At 33.6% G+C, this 24975-nt stretch overlaps 1 protein-coding gene across 3 annotated transcripts in view; it reads left to right on the forward strand.

The window, feature by feature from the left end:
* Positions 1 to 24975, forward strand: part of LOC132698366 (angiopoietin-2) — a 177158-nt gene that overhangs the window by 140658 nt on the left and 11525 nt on the right. For all 3 annotated transcript variants that reach the window (XM_060664378.1, XM_060664379.1, XM_060664377.1), the window contains one exon: positions 16807 to 18040. In XM_060664378.1, coding sequence (XP_060520361.1) covers positions 16807 to 18040 — 1234 coding nt within the window. The remainder of the gene's footprint in view (positions 1 to 16806; positions 18041 to 24975) is intronic.

The following is a 24975-nucleotide window of genomic DNA, read 5'->3' on the forward strand; positions in this document are numbered from 1 at the left end:
GTTTATGAACGTGTTGCATTCCGTACTTTTTCTACGACTATTAGTTTTTGGTTCGTTTCGGTTATTCCATTTATTGAGCGATGTGTGATGGCACCGTCCCAAACCCTTGACCTGCCATAGTTAAGGAAGCTGCCATCTTAGACTGACACTGTTCAAACCCGATCAACTGGTAACTGCATATTTTAAAGTATAAAAAATATACTATGCAGCACGTATATAAACTTCGTCAGAGGCTCGTTTGTGAAACCTCAATTCGCTGCACTCCTCTCGACACTAAGCAAACTTTTGAATGAAGTGTGAGATATAGGATAGTAAATAGTATATTATGCAATTAGCAAGCTGACGTTTAAAATTGATACGCCTGATCAGTGCCATAGGAAGTAGAAAAAATTGATTTTCATTTATATACACATTTGCCTGTGCACGTGCATCCTTGAGTTATCAAAAACTTTCAATATTGTGCAGTTTTACCAGTCGAATAATGCATTCTTACAAAGGTGAAAGATGAACGACCACAATTTTAATTTAAGTTAATTGCGATGTCGTTTACCAATCAGTTAATGAATTCCAAACAGCAGACGAAAGTCGTCAATACGTGAATTCGTACGTAGACAAGTACTTTTCCTTCGAGCAGTTAATTATATTTTATGGCAAATCGGAATCCAAAATTCGACAAAATTACAGAGCAGCACCAGTTCGAAAGAAACATTTGCAGGAAAATAAATACCACGGAAATAGAGCGAACAAATCATGTAAATAATATTATTAAAGTTTCGTTGATACGTGTACCAATATTTTATGTTATGTGCCTTGTACCGTATAATTTCCCATTACGGCTCGCATTCCGACTGCCAATTGTACTCATTTACTTTTTGACAGTACATCGTTTGGTCTGCGTTTATACGCATAAATGCAGCTTCAGATATTTAATATCAACTTTCAATAGGATGAGAAATTACATGTTTCATTATTGTAAAAGGTTTTGTGTTTTGAACGGAAAATGCAGTTAACCGTTTACACGGTATAATATTTATTTAGATTTAGATGCAGATGTTGCATGTTAAGATATATAAGGGGTGTTTTTTTCGATGCATAGAACAAAGCAAAGCAAGAAGTTTTTTAGTAGGTGCCATTTTAAAAATTGTGGAATCCATTTAAGGCATTTGCTTGCAAAATAAAACTGCAAGTCACACCATAATGAATAATACGAAAAATGTAATGATGCATTGTTTAAGAGAGGTATTTTTTTTTAAATCAGGACAGTGTTGCCGTTAATGAGTGTCCGGTTAAAGGAGTTTGTTTTACAGGTAAAAGGGTAGGCAAATATTTCGTCCCAAAAAACATGTCTGCTTAAATAGGAGTGTCCGCCTAATAGATTTGTCCGTATTTAGAGGTTTCACTGTATTTGAAATGAAATGCATATATTATATATAATATATGATATATGATATGATATATAATAAATATAAATATATAAACTATTTTACATCATCTGACAACAAAAATCATCCAGTTCCGGTACTGTATATTTCGCATTTGTACGTTTAGTAATATCAAAGCAACATATACAACATAAAGATTATTGAAAGTCGGGATCATCACAGACTAGTTTTTAACATTGAGGAATAAATAAAACTTCGCACGTAAAGCTGATGTGAAACTCCGTAAGGAATGATCACTGCGCAATAGATTAAAATTGTGCAAATACCACAAATTAAAATAAATAATTCGGTACTGAACAAGTGCGTATTGAATGCAACCATTGATTGTGACATTTCAGTTTCTAATAATAATAAATACTGAAAATAGAGAAACAATTTTGAAGTAAATGAAAGCAAGAATTCCTACATACATATTTTTTAACAATTTCTGTAAATTTAAAATTGAGTTTTTTATAACATTGCTTTTTTTGTTACTTGATAACAAATTCAAAATTTAAAGAAGCATTAAGTTAAGTTTTTGAAAACTTTGTTGACACCTAAAACTGAAAATATAAAAATATGCAACAACTTTAACGTGAAATATAAGTTTAAAGCCTTTTTCAAATCTCGACCGAAATTTTCAAAATTCCTGTATTTCGATCTGAATAAAATGATCTGCATAAAAACAAAAATACCTATATGCAAGAGGGTTTAAATTAACTTACAATATTTCGAAGCGCATTTGCTTATTTTTGCAATGTTCTTGTTATAAGGGGTGTTTTTCTTCGATGTATAGAACTTTAAGTTGCACTAAAACAACGATGGATTATTCGATTGACATGAATCTGGACGTCCAATTTTCGTTGACTTTTTGCAGCATTTGTGGCCGTATATCGGCAATAACACGGCGAATGTTGTCTTCCAAATGGTAAAGCGTTTGTAGCTTATCCCCGTAGACCAATGACTTTACATAGCACCGCAGAAAGTAGTCTAGCGGTGTTAAATCACAAGATCTTGGAGGCCAATTCACAGGTCCAAAACGTGAAATTGGGCGGTCACCAAACGTGTCTTTCAATAAATCGATTGTGGCACGAGCTGTGTGACATGTTTTGCCGTCTTGTTGAAACCAAATCTCCTGGACATCATGGTTATTCAATTCAGGAATGAAAGAGTTAGTAATCATAGCTCTATACCGATCACCATTGACTGTAACGTTCTGGCCATCATCGTTTTTGAAGAAGTACGGACCAATGATTCCACCAGCCCATAAAGCGCACCAAACAGTCAGTTTTTCTGGATGTAACGGTGTTTCGACATACACTTGGGGATTAGCTTCGCTCCAAATGCGGCAGTTTTGTTTGTTGACGTAGCCATTCAACCAAAAGTGCGCTTCATCGCTAAACAAAATTCGGTTATGAAAATCGGGAACAACGGCAATCTCGTTTTGGGTACATTCGACGAATGTACCCAAAACGCCTTACTTGATGATCGTTTGGCTTCAATTCTTGCACGAGTTGGATTTTGTAAGCACGTAAAGCAAGATCCTTCCGCAAAATCTTCCATAAAGTGGATGGACACAGATCCAATTCCTGTGCTCGATGGCGGATAGACCCATTCGAGTCTTCCTCAAACTACGCTCTACAGCAGCAATAGCTTCTTCTGTACGCACCGTACGGCGTCTCTGGGGATGCGAGTTATCAATAAGAGTAAACGTGGTGCGAAAACAACAACACGAATACATTAACTCACATGACCGTCAGAATTGACAAACGTCAAAAGTCAGGCCGTGCGGTAAAATCTCCGAAAACATCCGATTGCCAGCAAACTCGGAATGTCCGAAGTGGCTCGGATCTCACGTGGTAAAGTGAAGCTTCCGTGTATAATTAAGTATTTTACAGAAGGGAGTAGAAAAATATTTATGAATGATTTGTTTCCCAAGTACTACCCTAGAAAATGTTAAAGCTTTTGGTTTATATTGTGCGATGTCATCATAGAATGAAAGTTAAGTTAAGATAATAGTAACTAATTATTCTACACACAAAACGCTTCGAAAGCACTTTAAATAACTGTTAGAATTCGAAATATCTATAATCCCGAAGGATTTATCGGCCCGGAAATATTAAATGCTTTTCTCGTATCTTGGATATAATGTCTTTTTCTACTTCCTTCCGCAAAATATATAATTATGCACCGATCTGGCGTACGGCAAGTGTCACTACGAGAGTTTCTTGTCTCACGGATTCGAGCCACTTCGGACATTTTCGGGATATTACCGCATGGATTTGGGTGCAATCGGATTTTTTCGGAGATTTTACTGCACGGCTTTAATTTTATTCGTATTGTTTTGCAAAAATGTACCCAAAAACCAATGTTCATACAAAAAATATAGTATGCAACACTGCTACTACTCGCTCCGCTCGTGCCAAATAAACTCCTGACTCAAATGCCGTTTACCACACTTGTTGCATAGTGTACTATTGTCTTTTCACAGAAAACTAAAACTCCCAAAAATATAGGATGCTCTATTTAATATTCAAAAATTCGAAAGATCTGCAATGTGACCCATTTTTCAGTTCACATCTGGTTTCCAGGACGCTGCATGTCAGTCGTTGTAATGTGGTTATTTTGTTTTGTATTTCATCTGTTATTGTGTCCTGAACGTACATTATTCCTCAGAGGAGTAATCTTTGTTTCATAGAACACCACACTTTCGAAAGTAATTTTTTAGACGTGCTTTTATTTTCTGCACGTTAATAACTGTTTCCTCGATTTTTCGTTCAATGCGTTTGCAATTTCTATTCCAAAAGAATCATCTTCATTGTCATTCCTTAAAATGAAATTTCACTTCTTCGACTCTGACATACACCTCGTCTTAAAATAGCTGTCAGACCGCAGTTCAGAATTCCATCCAGATATTTTTAAGATTGTTTAATTATAGGAAAGCACTTAAGGAAAGTAGTACTTTAAATTTTAATGTAATATTTCAGAAGGGATTGGAAGGTGCCTTTTTTGCCAAAACTAATTTTAAAGTACGCGTCGATTTTAAGAATTACAACAGAAGTGTTAGCATCTTGTATATACTGTTAGAAAAATGAAGTATGGGTAAGTTCTAACCACTTATTAGCAATCGCTTATTGCAATACATATATTATATAGTATAGTACATCTTTCTGCCGCTAGGTTGTGGATAGTACAACTTATTGCGAGTTCAGCGCCACCTTCGTTTTAAATTTAACTTGTTTTGTTCACTTGCAGTGCCATTTTTTGTTATTTCGTTTTTTTCAACGGCAAGTTTAAAAGAACAACGTGCAGCTGTAAAATTTTGTTTTCTGCTCGGTAAAGGTGCTGCTGAAACTGTTTCAATGTTAAAAACAGCTTATAAACACGATGCGATGGGAAAAACTCAAGTGTACCAGTGGTTTGTTCGCTTCAAAAATGGCGACGAGTCAATTGATGACGGACCTCGTTCTGGACGTCCATCAACTGCTCGAATCGACGAAATTATTGAAAAGATTTGAGAGTTTGTGCTCACAGACCGTCGACAGACAATTGAACAATTATTATTAGTGGGTTAGATTTTCTTTCAAAGATCGTTACTGGTGACGAGTCATGATGCTATAGTTACGATCCAGAAACGAAGCTACAGTCCAGCCAATGGAAGACGTCACTGTCTCCCCGTCCAAAAAAATGTCGTCAGGTCAAATCAAACATCAAAACGATGCTGATTTGATTTTTCGACATCAACGGCGTAGTTCATGCAGAGTTCGTTCCACCAGGTGAGATCGTTAATCAAGTTTTTTATCTGGAAGTTTTAAGAAGATTGTGCAACAGTATTCGACAAAAAAGACCCGATTTGTGGCGGACAGGGGACTGGTTCTTTCACCACGATAATGCACCTGCACACACAACCATTTCTGTTAAGCAATTTTTGGCTAAAAATGGCATGGTTCCTCTGCCCCATGCACCTTACTCGCCTCATCTCGCTCCGTGTGACTTCTTTTTATTTCCATGTATGAAAAGGGACATGAAAGGACAGCGATTTGAAAACATTAAAGAAGTCAATAAAAAAACGAGGGATGAGCTGTCGGCTATAGACAAAGATGAATATAAAAAATGTTTCGAACAGTGGAAGCACCGCTGGGACAAATGTATTAGTTGTAATGGAGAGTATTTTGAAGGGTATAAGGTCGTTCTGTGAGTTTCAAAACAATATATAGTTTATAAAAAATGATTCCGGTTTTTTTTTTGGGTACCCCCTCGTATATCGGCTGGTTGTTAGGGTTTATGGTTGATAAATAGATTTCTTCAGTTTGTAATATTGTTTGTAGATCAAAAATGAAACTGCCAATGAACACTTAGTGGCGCATTTTCTCAAAACCTATTATAAAAACATTACTTAGTTTTGGTTAGTAAAATAGTTGTAGGATGTGAAATGGATTGAAATACGATTGACATCTTGTTGAAAAAAAATAAATCTCTTAGATTAATTAATATTGTGCGACAAAATATTTTTTTCCATGAAAATAACACTTTTCCATCTTCTTGAAGAACTGTTGTTTACGTATATTGTTTTTCTCCCGTCGGATTGTTATTTAGTCCTATTCGCACATATGGCGCACAACAAATTTAAATATCCATTTCAATTAAATTGACTCCAGGTATCGCGAAACGTCAGAATTCAGTACAATCGCGTTATTTATTATGGTTAGATATTTCATTTTCCCCACGTGTTCATTAATAGTGACAAATGTTTCTTATAATTTGAAGCAGTGGTTGGCCTAAGCGTTTACAACGTAAAAATAGCACACACCCTGCTTATTAAGAAAGTCGCGTATATGGTATTTTATTGGCTTGCTCGTTTCCGCTAAAAGGGAATTTAAACGAAGTTATGAACAGATGTCCATGTTAACTTAGATATTTAATTAGGTAATGCCAATGCATACGCGACATCTAAAAGTCATTCAAACCGTTACGTAAGCAGACGCTCAATTCCTGAATTGCGATGAAAATATTTGCGGAACAGGTTCATTAGTTATGAAATGAATGAAGTTGAAACAGTTGGTTCTCCTATCAATATATACCCAAGATACGCGACACTTTTTTGCCGTTAACTCTGTTTTGCAATATTCTTCAATATAACCCTATCTCAGTAGATTCAGGGCGTCATAGTTTTAATGTCCATCTCCCTATAGAAATATTGTTCAAATGTAGTATTTAACTATTCGTTGTCGCAATTTAAGACTAAAATTGTCGTCAAAAACAAGATGCAACATCAATCAAATGCAGCTCGTGCCATTTCAATTCTATCTTAACATTGCTAAGATTGCATTGCATGATTTATTTTAATTAACTGATGCGAGAGAATCTGCAGTGTTTTTTTGGATATAAGGTAGTCTTTGAAGTCTTTGAAGATTGGCAATACATAGAGCTCATAATGTTTTAGATGTAGCTGCTCGGTAGATTTCAATAGAAGTGCACCGTAACCATCTTCCGGCGTCTTGAAACCAAGAATTCTGACGTTGTCCAATGGATGTTTTTCCTTGATTTTTCAATGACTCTTGCCTCTCATGCTTATTTTTACTTTTTGTTAAATTGTCTGAGCACTCCGTTCATTGGGCCCATTAAATGTTGAGCATAGGGCATAAAGCTACGTTTTGAATGTTTCAATTTTCCTTTCGGTCGAAGTACGTAGCATTCAAATCTATACAGCCGCGCGTTGAAGATGTAACCTTACTATGCCTAATCCTAGTTGTGGTCTAGTAAAAGACGCTAGTATTACTTTTTTGAAAAATTAAAGTCCTAAAATGTTGATATCAGCCACTACGACTTTGCCAATTCGGTTATTTAAAATCCAAAATACGGGAATTCCTTTCAGCTTAATATTTCTGCTCTTTCCTGTTTGTCATCGACATAATTTTCTCATGATTTCTCATGCTGTTCTGGTATGTGGATACGGGTCGCCAGTTTCACAATGCAGTTTTCTTTCATTCAATTTTTTTTTCTCACCAATTTATTATCTTGCTAAATATTTAATTTTTATTTCTAAATACTCAAACTGTCCTAAACCTATGTCGCTTTAAGCGATCCACTATCGACGCGATGTCGTTTTGACAGGCGCATTAACCCGTTTACACCAACCCGTTGAAAGATCATTAATTTTGTTCAAATTTTTATCGGACAAACGATTCAATTTTTTCCGCGCGACAGGCACACGGTTTTTTAAACGAACCGTGAAACGCGCGTACACACAATTTCTCTTCCTAACGATTATCCGCAAGCGGTATCTTATCGCTGATCGACGTTTTATTTAGCGTTACATAAATTGTTCAATTAATGTGTCAACAATAACGCGATTATATTAATGGCGTAGATACCGAAACGCGGCCGCGATTGGGACAATAAGTTTCAACCGATTCATACGTACAATTGTGAATGGTACGACGAATATCGAACACGCAAAGCAAAGTCCATTTTTAATTTCTTCGAATTTCTTGTTTAGAAAAAAATTTATAATTGTTAGTCTTGTCGGAAAGACCTGAGGTAAACCGTACTATACAGGATAAATCATTATAAATAAATAAATAGGTCTTTTTCAAACACAATTCAATGAAATACAAAAAAACTAAACTAAAAAATAGAGTACCAGAAAAACGCCGAAGATCAGTTGACTATTTTACAAGTAAAACAGGCCCAGTTCTTCTTAAGCGGAGGAAATATAATAAATAGAAAAATATAATAATTATGAATTAAAGAAGCAGATTTAAATTATGGAATTTTATTGATTTTTGAAGTATTCAAATTACTGGTTTTTTTTAATACTAATTTCTGTTCTATAGTTGATGAACACTGTTCTGGTTTCTTAAATTTTTTTTTGAACTGTGACAAAGTTTTTTTGCTTGAGTGAATCAGAATAGTTTCTGCGCACTTTACTGATTTGAAATCCTGTTATACAGATAGGTTGGCTTTTTGGTTGGCTACTTGATTTTACTGTCAAATAAGTTATGAGAAATATGTTGTCTTCGTCTGATTTTGTACTATCTGAAGAATCTAAACAGTGTCCATATATAAATCTCCGTAATTAAATTTTAACAATACTAAAGATTCGCAGACATTTTTTTTTATTTTCCGTACATAATATGTATATATATATATTTGCTTTAGCAAAGAGCTGTCAAATGTCAATCCAAGGAACGGGACATATACTTTCATTATCAGTCAAAAGTCTTGTTCGCCGAGTTTTTTTTACTTTCCTATGTTCCAAAGTTTTTTGGCATTTATCTTGAGAAAATGGTTATAGTTTTCCCATTTTTATGTCTTTTAAAGGTGCATTTTTATCATATTACGATCAAATTTGGCCAGTAAAGAGATCTATTTTTCCATTTAGGTCAGGAATGCTGTAAAATTGATCAAATTGTTGTCCTAAGTTCAATTATAATCTCTAATTAGCTTGAAGGTAGAAGTATTTTCGTTATTTTCACTCATATTCAATGTTAGCAAGAAAGAAAGAAAGATTTGATTCATTTTTCATACAAAATATGAGAAATTGAAAATGAGTGTAGAAAAAGGGATTGTTTTAAATATTGTTGTTAACTATGTTTTTAATATACCTATTATCAAATAAAATAATAATGATTTATCTGAAAAGAAAATATTTCCGGTATTAAAGTTGTCTAGGAAGAAGCAAAATGTCAGTGATAATAATATCTTGAAAAAAAAAAGTGCGTCATTGGACCGCACGAGAAAAGTATTTTGCATTTACATAAATAATTTTATTTATATAATATCAAATTAAAAGAAGAACGGGAAACGTATCTTCCTACTATTTAGCATTTACCCTATAACATCAACGAAAAAAAAACACACTTTTCGCTCCATGTCAATTTCTTAATACGTGACAAAAGTATTTGTCGTGGGCGGTACCTATTCGAAAACTGTAAATCATCGGTTACTGAGACAAAGTAAACGTGAATTATCCGTAATTAGCATCTCGAAAGGATAAATGAGAAACGTCAACGTGAGATGTGTTGTATGAACTGTTCATATTTATTTTAGATGGAAAATGATGTGCTGGTCCCGCGTAGATTTTTTATAGTTCGCGTTACTTTCACTTAAAGAAAAGAATCGGCAAATTAGGTTACGTTGGTTTTTCATTTTTAAAATTAGCAATGCACTTACTTAAGTTCAAAAAGGACCGGCATGAAAATTTGGATGAAAAAGCAAATGTTTCTATTTCGTTTTTATTTATTTATTAACAATTATTTTTAACTCGCCACGTTTCTAGATGTTATAATTGTTTTGTTCAAAATTTCGTTGAAATTATTTTGGTAACCAGAAGTTCAAAACTAAAACAAAACTACCAAGATAGTCCCGCAAAATTTACATAACAACGCGGAGATTGATTTGACATTTTAGTAACTGACCAAATTATTATTATTATCTCGGTATTTGCGGTGTTGGGATTTTTGGATATTTTCACTTAATATGAATAAAGTATTTTTATTTTTAATGAAACTTTTATATTACACAACTTACTAGAATGCAACTGTAAATCCTGGAACTTTGTATTTTAAAAATTACTTGCGACTTTGTGTAGGATATTCTATAATTTTTCTTCCTTGACTTATAGCAACTATTTTATAATTTGGTGTACTATAAGCGTGGTTATTAAACATAAATGTTATATATTGTGAAACTGAAATTTTCCTTTACATATGATACCATAATATATAAAAATTAAAAAATAAAGGTAATTTTGCATAAAATAGTATATACCACATAAATTTTAATTTTAATTTAAAAGATATTGGATGGGAAAAAAGTTAAAATCATTTTATACTGTACTAATTATAATAATTTCGTTAAAATTTGTAATGGTAAAATGTCCAAATTTCTAATTGCCTATGCAATTTTATATGTATATCTATTGAATTCTTAACTGACAATACCCAAAATAATTGATATATTATGAGTGTAGTTAAAAACAGCAGTGCTCTACGTATTGAAAAAAACAGCAGTTTTGTAGCCTTTTTATTTCGACTTTCTCGGCCCGAGTTTGCTTATATATTTTGGTTATAAACACGCAATTTTCATGATAACTGTTTCATAAAATCTATCTCTTTATATTCTTTCATCCCCATGCAATTCGATATCTGCCGGAATTACGATAGAAATTCAGAAAATATAGGCGGTTCCTCGCCTGTGCGCCTGTTGATGTCTACTGATGCGAAAATTTTCAATCGGTTGTATTGCCTTAAAAACTTTAAGCTTTTCTTGGCCCATTGATAAAAACAGCAGTTTCGGAATATTTTTGGGCAAGTTACTTTTTTGCAAATATTTAAATGTCCTATTATGCAATGTTTTCAAGATAGGCATGCAGATTTCTGAAAGCCTAACAGCTACAGCTAAACATTTTGAAGCACCACCTAGAAGAGCTAGGTGTGTAGGTGTTTTCTATATGGTATTTCATTAAGAGAGCTAGGGAAAAATGGGCGATACATTTTCGATCGCATTTTTTGATAGCAACTCAATGCTGAAAACCAAAACTCGCCATGTCAACGAGTTCAATTTTTCACGATTGAGATTAGGTTCTATATTTTGCTTGATTTTTCAGTAAAAAAAAAGCATTTACATAATTCCAAAGCACTTGTTTGGGTGCAATTGCGTTAACAAACTTTGAATATCTTTTTCTCGTTACACAACATGTGCGTTGAAAAATTTATTAGAAGTAATGTTTTTCGAAATAAATTGTCTTAATTTCGTTGCATCATTGCTTTGGCTATTCGGCTAGTAAGCGTGAATGTCATTTAAAATACTTTGCGAAAACGCCTCTTAAACCCAGTTCGTACTTAGAATACTTTACGCAAGTCGTTTTCATGCTCCATATTAAATGACATTCATGACTGCGCATTTTATATGTCGTTAAGAAAAAAAGTACAATCATAATTAAAAATTAAATATTTTTGTTTTATAATTTTAAATTCACAGACAACTTTATAGTTGCACATAAAAAAAAAACTTTAACCAAAACCCAAAGGAAGATAAGCAAAATCCATTTTACTCAAAAAATTAACTGACGAATGTGTAAAATATCTTTTTTAAAATTTGAAAAACACGAAATACAACATCGGAATCGTAAAAAAATCGAACTTAGGATAATAAGTCGACAACAAAATGCTATCGAAACCTAATTCTTAAAGCTTGTAGAAACATCGAAATTTACCAACTTTGTACAAACGACGAAAAGAAACTAGTCACCAATGCGTTCGGTTTTATCGAATGCAAATGCAAATGTTGCGAAATGTGCCGAACAATCAATTACCACACCGCTAGTTAATTTACATAAGTCTAACAGTTTATCAATGAATTATTACCCCGACCACATCTTTGCCGGATAAATTCAGACGTTTGTGAACGATATAGCGCGGACGTATAATGCGGTATTGACGTTTTCCCTGACCGTTATGGATTATCTTATCTTTATTATTAGCTTAGAATGTCATTTAATAACTCATTAGAGCGATCGAACCCAAGAAATGTCGGCAACAACCAAAACAAACGCATTAAGACGCCTTGTGCGTTACTTCGCTTTGTTTTAAATATTGTTGAATAATTCAAATGAACTAGTTGCGGAATAACACGCTCAGATAATAAATAAAAAAAAAGGTTCTTTATAAATAAAAAAGGTAAGATGCGCTATGATATCCGTAGTTCAGTCAATGTCAATTTTGTCTGAAGGGAGTGGAGATTGTTTTCTTTATCATATAGGTTAATATATTTAGACCAGAAATATGTGCTTCTACAACCCACCTTTGCCTACCGTTTATTACTCACTATGGCTACTGTTCTCACTTAGTTCAATGATCAACTAAGCCACAATCGTTCTCGATAAATATTTTCTTCTTTTATTACTCATTTTTCACAATTAGACCAGCTTTGTACTCATATTTTAGCTATCTCTTGCCGAAATACGTTTATAGTACTATCACCAAATTTTGTTATGGGTGTTAAGATATTATTTCTTCTTATTCGCGCTTTCAACATATACCAAATCACCTCAATCGGGTTAAATATACAATAATACGGGGGTAATCTCAATATTTCATGTCCGTTTTGTTATGCTATCGAATCGATTTTGTAGTCTTTATTAATTTTTTTTATTTTTAATAATTCCAGAAGTTTCTTTTCTCATGCAGCTCTCTTCAAAATATAAATTTAATATATAAATTATATAATAAATGTATAAATAACATATATTTTATAATTATAGTCATATACCTCCGTAATATATACGAACATATCGCAATTTAAGTTAAACTCTTAAGAACGATACATATCGCCTGATGTTAAAATAATCGCATCTACTTATTCGAAAATACCCCGCAGCATCGATGCTTAATCAAACTGAAAACGATTCATTTACGTTTCAAATAACCGTGCTGCGAATGTCTACGGTTAAGGTACTGTACAATGCTTAAATCATCAAAGCAATAGATGCACTATATTTTTGGTCGTATTATGCCAATGACGCATATCTATAATATGGGAAACATACCAACATGTAAAAAAAATATTCATATAATGATGAGTAAGTTTGAGGATTTGTGCCAAAACTTCTTGATATGCGTTATTCCCTACATTATACACACATAGCTTTGGATTCTCAAAAAAGGTTAATAGGGCTAATATAATGTAAAATATAGGGAGACCTGCAAGTCTGTATTAACAACAAAATTTTAATTCTAATGAACATTGCAATATAGCTATTTAATAAACTTCACAACTATTCTACAAAATCAGTAAATTACTTAGTTCTAGATCACCGTATCTAATATGAAATCCAAATACAGTCCTTCATATATAGACAATAAATTTTCTAACAATGGTCGATATGAAATAAATATCTAGACTGAAAATAATTTTAAATATGAATGAAATAAATATTTAGAGTTTATATTTTAATGTGCATTTTTGTGTTAGTTTTTTGTTCGAAAACATACTTTAAAATAGTTCCATTTTATTTTGCAAGTGGGACTATGTATGTATACATTGTAAATGATTTTTGAACAATAAAGAATTTCCATTCTATAATTAAATTTCTTAATTAATTTCTATATTAGCTAATGCTGGGAACTGACCACACACCTCAAACACCTTGTAGTACGAAAAGAAATTCTCGTGTGTTACTTTATCTGATTACGATCAGGCGCGCTGTAATTTGCGAAAAATGTTCTCATTTGGCGAATAATTCGCTGTAATTACAGGGCACGTATTATCGATTGCGACACGATTTATAATCCACGTCTCTTTTAAATCGTTAATACAGAAGTGATATCAAATAATTCAGTCTTTCGGGCTTATACGGGATCGCAAATTTATCGGAGAAAGCAAACCTACTCGTTTTTCAAATTTTAAAATTAAGTTTTCGGTACTTACGTTGCTTAAATGACCGCAAAATAAAACTACAATTGTTTCCAATCGATCCGATCTCGGATGTGAAGCTGCACTTTCTTTTATTCTAACGTAACATCCGGATGGACTCTTTAAAATACGTGGTCGCTGTATTGGGATAAGCAGCAAAGTCGTTCTTCCTTGTAGCGTGTTCTTGTGTGGTCTCGGCGAACAATTAACTCATTTACTTGGTTATCGTTTGGGCGAGCACCTGCCTGGTTATATCGATAACAAATTCGCCATTGGATCGCACGTTCGACGTAATTATTTTAAAACGAGTTTTTGTAGGTTAAATACCTTAAAAAATATTATTTGTCACAATTTCATTCAAAGTTCATTGGACCAAAAAATGTGCAATTTAAATATAGTCTGAATTAAAGAAAATTCTTTCATAAAATCGTGTTAAAAAGGTAAAAAAAGGAGTTTCTAAATTTAAAATTGATGCCAAAAATTGAGACAGTTCCATCGGCCGTACTGGGGAATCCTAAAGAGTCGAATGCACCCTTACCATCACATTGTGATCCTAATTACTTAGCTGAAATTATCAATAACCTCCTAAGCCAATATGATTCGCAGGTCTATCCAAAATGAATGAACGCGATGAATGAAGGCTAGTGAGGATAACATTATGTTCAAAATGCGTTTGAATAAAATTCCTTCTCCATCTGCTGCTTACACCTTTTTATTTAATAAATACTTAGTCCAGGGTATATTACCTAGCGCGTGGGAGGAAGCTTAAATAATCGCTATGCCGAAGAATAACTCCGCTTGCTTCCTACCATTTCTAAGATTTTAGAAACCATCTTGGCAAATCCATGGAATGAACCTCCACCCTAAAAGACAAAAGATAAAAGATATTTTTTGTGTTGGGAATAAAAAGTTGCAAAAGTTCTTGTTGTTCTTGGAACTGCTTGTCTGAATGTTCTGATTTTAAATTCTATATATGCAAGACAGAATCTTCAAAATTGACATTAAGCTTAAGGCGCTTTATATTTCTTGCCACGATATCGTATATTGGTTAATGTTTACCTCGCAAAGGACACAAAATGCGTGTATATGATTTTGTTAAGATATTCGTAAACATGATTACGATCAAGGAATTTCGTGACCCAGTCCACAAATTTAAACATGATCCAAAAGGCTTCTGGCAAACCCTGAAATTCCTTAATGTTAATTCTAAGCCCAGCTCTACGAATGATGGCTTCTGTACAGCTGAATGATTTAATAAATTTTTCATCGACAGTGTTTCTGAAGTGCACTATGTAAACAACGATATTATCAATGAATGCTAAGATAACAATTAAAACAGTTTAAAAATAAATTTTCATTTTCTGAAGTGACTGAACAGACAGTGGAGAAGGTCAGACAATAACTAATGCAAAAGGTATCTCTCACTCGTTCTTCTCCATCTCACACCTCATATAACTTTTCCCATTAATAAATGTATTGTTTTATCAAAATTTCCTTTCTTATGGAAAAAGTCTCACGTGCCAGCATCCGTGCCAGCATCTAAAGTTCTCTCTCCAAATAGTCTCTCACACTTTCAGCCAATTAGCATATTGTGTTCTTTGACCAAAGTAGTAAAGAGGGTCATAAATTAAATAAATGGTATTTTACCATCCAATCATGTTTTCGTGCGGGCCATAACACCGGACATTAGCAAAAATACAAACTTGATACTCTTGGACTTCAGCACGGCGTTCGATACTCTAGATCACAGTGTACTTCTCAAAAACTTTGAGTATTTTGAACTGAGCCATTCGGCTGTGCAGTTCTTTAAGAGGTTTTTGGAGGCCCGATGCCAGAGATTAGTGCTGAGTGGTAATGTTTCTAGTTTTATTGCTACTAAGAAATGAGTACCACAGGGAAGTGTGTTGGGACCATTATTGTTTTCAGTATATCCAGCATATTTTTCTTATCATGTCTTATCAATGACATGACATGCAGATTTATTATCCATTTTATGAAGATAACGTAGATGATGCAAGTCATTATATAAATACAGATTTAAATACAGAATCTGGGTCGTCTTCGGCTCACGGTCTGCTTCTTTACTTCTTTTTGGCCCTAATAGAGGCCCTAATTAATTATATCTTTAATATAGTTTTAAATAATGTTAGGTTAGTACTGCATAACATTAACATTAAAAAAAACATTTTTAAAAATGAAAATGCTGTGTATGTTTACGGACATTCTCACGACGAACATTCGACTAAAACTGTGTGATTGTCTAATACTGTCGAACTTGGGGTATGGAGACGTTATTTATTGGCAGTGTCTTATTTTAAAAAATAAAGTATGTCTTGCAAAAATTCAGAATTCATGTCATATTAGTGACTAACTAAAACAGTCTAAGAGGTTAAATCTCTCTGAAATGTATTACTTTAAAATTAACAGCACTGCAGAGCCCTCTTATTTATTTAACAAATTGTTAAAAGAGTCTAACATTGACCACGGTACCTCGAATTGTACTCTGTTCTTAAGCACAACATTGCCACGTTTCAGAGATCTTTCACTTATTAAAGTCTATAATGATGGCCCTGCTGCTGTTAAAGAATGTCCATCTGTTGTTTGAAAATAAGTTCAAAGATATCAATGAGAAGATGAGTCCCTTCATTAAGTATATAAATAATTAGTCTATTTTTTAATTATGTATGATTGTAATTATAATTCCTATAATGTTTTCTCAAGGGTTGTTAGGTGAGCAGCAATGCTGGAGCCTGCATTGTGTAACGTATCCCTCCAGTAGCAATAAAGACATGTTGAATTGAACTGAATTTAAATTGCCAATTCTGACAAACTGACACCGAAGGCAGCGTCGACTGCGAAATTCAGTTTTAGAATGTGTTGACGTTTTGGCGAATGCCCTTTTTGATCTTTCATGCGTTAATAAACAAACGACAGGTTTATTGAAATGTTTTGTTTTTCTTTGTTTCAGAGAACAGTACATATTCGGGGTGTTCGAAGCGCTCATCTCCACGCTAGAAACCAAACTGCAAAGGATTGAAAACCTAGACAAAGCCGTCGAACACCTTATGAGACGCGTGGAAGGTCTCGATTCGAGAGTGAACAACAACATAGACAAGACTGAATCAGTCATATCGAAGTTGAGGGTCATAGACAACAAACTTTTTCAAACCTCGTTTGATAACGGTGGCAAGATCGATCCGTTGCCGGAAGCGGATGCCGCGACATTGGGGAGACGCTTAATTTCGCTGGATCAAAAAGTCAGCGACATCGACAACAAGTTAAACCTTCTCAAAAATCAGCTCGACGGTAACTATTTACAAAACGAAGACTTCAACGCGGAAGCAAGTGAAAAGAAACCCGTCAGTATGAACGTCGTTGAGATAACGAAAGCGCTGAATACCGAAGTGTTGAATCACGTCACTAAGGAGCTGAGCCAGTTGAAGGAAATAAACAGCGTCTTGGACAAAAAGCTCCAGTACCACGTGAACTACGTGTCAGACAATTTGGGACAAGTGTTAAGTTTCATTACCGATATTCACCACGCCATAGTTGACGATTCGAATTCGTATAAACTAAAATATTACAACCGTACAACTACCACGACTACCGCGATACCGGATTTGCCGAAATCGAACAAAATCGACACTTTGGTGCAGCAAATGAAACCGATCATATCGGTATCCGAGAAAATGGACGAGGTGTGGAACGTGGTGGTGGGCACCAAAAGCTCCGTGGACGATTTGGTGCCGAAATCGGACGAATTGCTGACTCAGACACAGAGACAAGAGCGTGCCATCGGCGAAATACATAACGACTTGCGGTCCAAAACTAACAAAATAATTGCCAACTTGGACAAAGTCGAAAAGAGACTTAAAAAGCAGGAAGACGATGTCGCCACATTGGCTCAGAGGCCGGTGCCCGCTGAAATTTTGCTTTCGGACCCGACGATAAACGAAGACTACGACACCACGAGATTCGATGAAGATTATTCTACTGATACGACGCTTCCTGTGTCGTACACTACGCAGCCACCCAATTTGATTCAGAATGGGCTGGGTAACAACAGTTTTGCAACTACAACGGAGAAGAGGATTGAGAAAAGGAAAGGAGGAGTTATATTCCCAAGTGTTAAGAATAAGCCGGCTCCTATCAATTCGACCTTTGTTACATCAGATATCGTGCCCAATATTAGGGATATTAAGGTGAGTTTGTCTTATTCCACTTCCTAGCTTAGATATACCATTTCACATCGTTTGAATCTTGATATGCGTTAAAATTCATCCAACTCTTATCATCACAGTAATCCACAAAATAAAAAGCAGGGATGTAATTAGGTATCTATTTTTTCAATAAGCGGTTTTATTGTTTAGTTGTTTAGTATTGTTTATTTTTGCAAAATCTTTATAATACCCATCAATGGGTTATATTATATAGTCGGTTATATATATGTATATATATATATATATATATATATATATATATATATATATATATATATATATATATATATATATATATATATATATATATATATATATATATATATATATATATATATATATATATATATATATATATATATATATATATATATATATATATATATATATATATATATATATATATATATATATATATATATATATATATATATATATATATATATATATATATATATATATATATATATATATATATATATATATATATATATATATATATATATATATATATATATATATATATATATATATATATATATATATATATATATATATATATATATATATATATATATATATATATATATATATATATATATATATATATATTTATGTATATATATATATATATATATATATATATATATATATATATATATATATATATATATATATATATATATATATATATATATTGTACTATCCATTACTTAAATTAAAAAAAGTTGGGTAGACTCCTCATAAATAATAGCAGTAGCATAATAATAATAATAATAAATAATAATAGCATAATATACAAAATTGTATATTATGCAACAAGTTTGATAAACGCCATTTTAGTCACGATTTTGTTTTGGGAAGAGCTGAGCGCAGCGCGCCGAGTGTTTAAAAAACGACGGTTTGAAGAATTTTATCAACGTATTGCCTATACAAACATCAAAAGAGCATCAGTGTTTATAATCTACAAAAAACATCAGACCGTTTCCAAATTCGCAACTAAAGTACCGAAAAAGTGGCTTGTGATGGTGTTTAAGCCTTTAAAGTGACATTTTCCGCAGGGCTTGATTGTTGCATAATTGGGTATTTTACAGTTAGGGAGGAGAAAAATACATGTAGCACCTTCAATAAAAAAAATCATTGGCTTAAAGCTTGGGATGCACAGAATTATTCACGCCACACGCCATGATGGATTTTTCAAAAGTTTTGCATTTAATACCATAATATTTAATTTTTTAAATTATTTTCATATTACAAACGATATTTAGACTGTAAATTGGGTCTAATTTTACTATACAGCGTGTTCCTTTATGGTGTGTCAATAATAGAGGGGCTAATGCTTGGGTTCATCGAAAAAAAAAACTTTTTACGTGGTGGTGGTTCAACAGTTTTCAGAATAAGGTGATAGCTTACCTCAGAATCGATTGCAGACATTTCTCTAAAATTTGTCTATTCTTTAGTCTATTGTCTAATCTATTCCGCGCATCAAAACATTTTCAAGTGCATTATTTTTTTTTTGTTTCAGTCACTTCCGTTTGCGATGTTATATTTCACCACCTATATTTTTTAAGATGAACATTTTATTTTGATTGTCTATTCATTTCTACAAAAAAGTTACCTCTTGTATTTTTCTTGTCCGATGCACCATTCTTTTTTAAAATAAATCAATTAAAAGTGATATATTTCGCAACACTGGCCAATAATTTTTGAAGATACAAATCTTGTTAGTCTGAAATAAATTACACAAATATTCTATCAATATACTACATTACACGAATGCGAAAATGGCATCATCCTGTATCTCAAAAGTTAAGACGCTAATAACTTGCGTGTATGGGAAGGTTTTTTATAAAATATATACAGTATATACAGAAAATGAAAAGGGACACCCTATAGATCTATTGGATAATACAGAGGCGGCAAATACGATAAAATTGTTACATACTGGGCGGCTTTGAGATTTTAGCACATTTTTTGTGCACACGATCCAAAATTGTCATTAGCACTTGGTTGTTATTTTTCCCAATAATTTACATTTTTGATTTTTTAAAATATCTACGTTGCTCCGAGAAGGTTGAGATATCTAAGGAAGATGGTAGTCAATGAGTTCTTATCACCAATATCATAAAGTCCCATCGAGCCCGCTCCATTTAATTGTAATTAAGCATTTTTTAAAAATTTGCAGCCTCCCACAAAAACCGTTCCCGACGGCAAACGGTATAACTTGGATAAGACTTTTTGGTATTGTCAGATAGAAAAAGGACCAAAGTATGTCACGTATAAATTTGAAATTCTCAAAATTATAAATAAACGGGATATAAAAGTTTCAAAATTAATCATCGACTTTCGGATCGATTTTTCAGCCCAAAATGGGATTTCGAGGTGATTTCTCAAATGTGGATAAAATTGTCTATAAATTATCGACATTTTTTTTAACCAATATTTCGTCTCCCGGAGTAGCTAAGAAACTTAGTATTAAACACGGTGCAATAAGAGACGAAAAAGCTTTGTTCGGGACGTAACACTCTTAACGATCTCTTGGTGTGGCTTTTGCACAGTTACCTGCGGGTAGAAATTTTCCCAATGATGAACAGATAATTTATATATGAAAGAGACCGGCGGTGACAATAACAGCAAAACGCAGCTAAACCACTTAATTGGAATGATTTACGAGCACGGATTATTTGAACGCACCGTGTAAGCCTCTTAGAATTAACCACGGGCTCGTTATAAATTTTACACGTACCCGATACACTGTCAAGTTTTTTGTGATAATAACATAATCCACGTAAACCCGGGACAGTTTGAAAACAACGCCGCACCGTCCCGATTATAGGCATATACATGAGAGTTCGCATTAGAAAGTTTAAAGATTCTGGGCTCGTCGCAACAACATTTTTGGTCGATGATGTTTTTTCATTGATGTTAACATAAATTTGAATGATGTGAAAATAATAAAATAAACATAGTATTAGTATATGAAGAGTACAGGAGGAAAAAGATGAGGGTCCATTTTTTCACCTAACAGTTATTTCGTATAATATATCGGCTATAGAATACCTATAAGAAATGGCTAGAAAGATGACAGTACAAAGATAAACAGAATTACTGGGCATAATAGATAAAGGTACCAGAGGTTGTGCGCAAGAAAGATAGGAAATGGCAACGTCCTGCTATTTCGCCGGCTTATGATCGTAAATAATGTATGTAGTTTAGTCCTTTGACGTTGAAGTTTATTAGTGTAATTATTGATTATTCTGTTTTCAAAGTTTTGTGGCGTATTTCTTGTTGTGAAATAATGGCCGAGCAATAAAAAACAAGGAACAGAAAATCCTATGGACGAATGCATGATGTAAATAAAAAGTTACTCTTAAGTAGTCATCAAACTGGACAAGACTGCAAATGTTCAAAACTTAAATATTTCCAAAATCTCACTGCAGCCGATTTAAGCACGATCATGTCTAAGTTTAATCAACTACAAAGTTATGATGAACAATCCTTTTATCTAAATGGTTTAATAACGTGCAAACCTCAAACCTGTAACACGCAATCGTCCCAGGAAATCTGCTCTAAAGCTATAAAGCTTTTTTAGCCTTACATGGCATAACGGCAAAAAGGCTGCAAACTATACAAAGCGGATTGAAAGTAAAGGGTTATGGAACACATTAGATGTTTTAAGAGTAGAAAATCTCACTATGGCTTGGCTAAAGCAACAAAGGTTTATTTATCTACGCTCATTATTAAGAAAATGTACTCTATGTACAAAGAAAAATATCCTGATAAATTAGTTTCTTATGAAAAATATAGAGAAATATGCAACACCAATTTTGAGTACCCGCTTGTCGTACATGTGATGAGTTGAAAGTAAAAATTGATGATCACGCAGAACGGCGAAGGTTGCAAGTTGAAAAAGAACTACATTTGAAATGAGCAGACACCTTATATAAACGTAAAAAAGCTGCTAGGCGTTTAGGCCCAAAAAGACAAAACAAGGAGCTATTGTAATTGATTTTCAAAAAAACCTTCATCTGCCGAATATTGCAGCTAATGACACGTATGATCGTAGACAACTTTCGTTCTACATGTGCAACATATATGTCCTTTCGACCTCTGAAGCTCTTTTCTATACTTATACTGAAGTGTCAGGAAAAGAGGGTTCTGATGGTGTTTCTTCACTGCTATGGGATTACAATTTTAACCATCTGGATTTTGATGTCAAGAAGCTTATAATATTTTGTGATTCATCTTTTTTCCCCTGTACTCTTCATATGTGCACTTTAGCTAGAGGTCTTCGTTTAAATTAGATCTTTAGTTTTAGAATGCAATAAGCGCAATATATGTTTCAAAACGGTCGATACAGAATAACCAAGTCCATAAAGATTGTTTCAAAAATATTATGTGTATTAAAATTTATATTACCTTTCTATAAACCAACACTGGTTAAGATATCAGAATGCCAATGCACTAAGTTTGATAAATAACAATGTAGTAATGAGTTTGTTTTGAAACGAGTGGGGCTAGTGTTTTTTAAATGATTGGATGAAGAAGTTTATCAACACATGCTATACCATAGAGCACGAATTCTTTAACTACACGACGTGTGAAGTTACCCTCGAAACTGACAAATGTCAAAATACTAACATCCGCCAAATACGAGAAATGGAAACTGGAAACTAGAAGTGACTCGCTGCAGTAGTTAACTAAGCTGAGACCATCAAGTGACACACACACTTCCTCGAATTATGTTCAAAAATATTTGATTCACCTGTCTCACTATAACTTTGAATTTTTGTTTCCTACTGTTCTTCAACATTTTATTTTTGCATTCGTTGTATAAAATGCTTTCTAAATATCAGTTTAGTTTTCTGTATCGTTGAATAAGACTTGACTGGATAAGCATGGGCTATTTCAAAATATTCAGAGGGTATCGGCTAATCAGATGTTATTTAACAAACTTTGACATAGAAAACTAAAGAATATATAAGGTTACTTTTTTATTAACCAATTAATTGGGTTTAAAACAATTGAGGAAAAAAATTGCGAAACTACGTCCCACAAAGTATCGCTTAACGCTAAAATTTCCGCATTGAATTTTAGCTGGACTTACGGCAACACTTGTACATTCTTTTAGCTCTCGTTCGTTTTAAACGTAAATTGCGGTTTTAAATTCTTCGCAGATATTTCGGTCAATTTACTGCGTCGTTTTGTTTTTTCAATTTCGTTCGAAAAAGAAAAATGTCCTCAAACACACCGTTCACCTATTATTGCAAGACTCTCATTGTGAGTTTCGCAAGGTTTTGGAAAGCATGTTTAGGATAATTATTTAAATGCATCTGCATCGCAGATTCTAATCGCGAGAGATGCACGGTTAATAACAACCTTAATTCACATTTTTGGTTAGTCGTCGGCTAAAAGCGCATAATGAAAAGGTTTTAATGCTAAAAGTCGCGCCATTAGTTTCGGTTCGTTTTGCAATATGGCGATCCGGTAACCTAGGTATTACCGACCCTATAAGGTATAAAATTTAGGATGAGAGTAAAAATTGTATTTTAATTTTGAGAATGCTTTACTGTTGACATTTTTTGTCCACCCCTTTAAATATACAAGTGCGTCCAAACCATTTTCCATTATGCGCCAACTTTTACCGCGTTTAAAAGTTTAGTTCTCGAAATTGTTATTTCTCTATAGCTCTGTTTTTCAGATATCGACACCCATAAAAGCGTTTTACGAGATTACGATTACGGGTAATGATTTCTAAGATAATGTATTGTAATATTTTATTCCAAGCCAAATAGAAATGAACACATTCACATTGACATTAGCTTTGATATTTATTAATCTAAATGTTGTTCTGCTACCTTCTGTAAAATACCCGAGTATACACCGAGCGAGCATGTGGAAAATGTTATTTTTCTACTCCCGTCTATAAAATACCTAATTACGCACCGATCTAGCGTGCAGGAAGCGTCGCTTTACTACGTCAGTTAGGTTTCCCACGAATCCGAGCCACTTCGGACATTTCCGGGATTTTACCGCACGGATTTGGGAGCAATCGGATATTTTCGGAGATAATTCCCACGCTTTGAATTTTGACGTTTGTCAATTCTAACGGCCATCTCAGTGAAAGTATTCGTGTTGTTTTACGAAAATTTACCCAAAAACTAACGGTCGTAGAAAAAGTATAGTATGCAACACGTTCGCTAAACTTTTTAAGTCACTCGTTTATTAAACACTCGCTCCACTGGTGTCAAATAAACTCGTGAGTCAAATGCCGTTTACCGAGCGCACTTGTCGCATAATATACTATTTACGACGTCAGTTTCGTTGCTTACCGCTGCGAGTCACTTCGGATATTTCCGGGATATTACCCACAGGTTTTGGAGCAACCAAAAATTTTTTCTGACGGTCATGTCACAAGTCATGAATACTGAATGTATTCATGTTATTTTGCAAAAACGTACCTAAAAACTAATGGTTATAATAAAAATATATAATATGCAAATCGTTTGATAAACTTTTTTTTCTGATAGTTGAGGTGGGTTGCGACATAACAAAAGGCGATTGGGACATGTCATACACGACATATTACTCGACTTAAAAAAGTGCGTGAATAATGTTACATTTTTACAGCTGTCAATTTAACCGGATCGGATGTTTTCGGAGATTTTACCGCACGACTTCAATTTGGACGTTTGTCAATTTTGACGGTCATGTCAGTGAATGTATTCGTGTTATTTTGCGAAAATGTACCCAAAAACTAGCGGTCGTAGAAAAAGTATAGTATGCAACACGTTCGGTAAAGTTTTTAAGTCACTCGCCCCGCTCGTGTCAAATAAACTCGTAAGTCAAATGCCGTTTACCGTACTTGTTGCATAATTTACTATACGTCACTCGTTGCCGTTTACTAAACTTGTTGC

The sequence above is a fragment of the Cylas formicarius genome, unplaced genomic scaffold (genome assembly GCF_029955315.1).
Source record: "Cylas formicarius isolate icCylForm1 unplaced genomic scaffold, icCylForm1.1 PGA_scaffold_2__14_contigs__length_35257938, whole genome shotgun sequence".
NCBI classification, from domain to species: domain Eukaryota; kingdom Metazoa; phylum Arthropoda; class Insecta; order Coleoptera; family Brentidae; genus Cylas; species Cylas formicarius.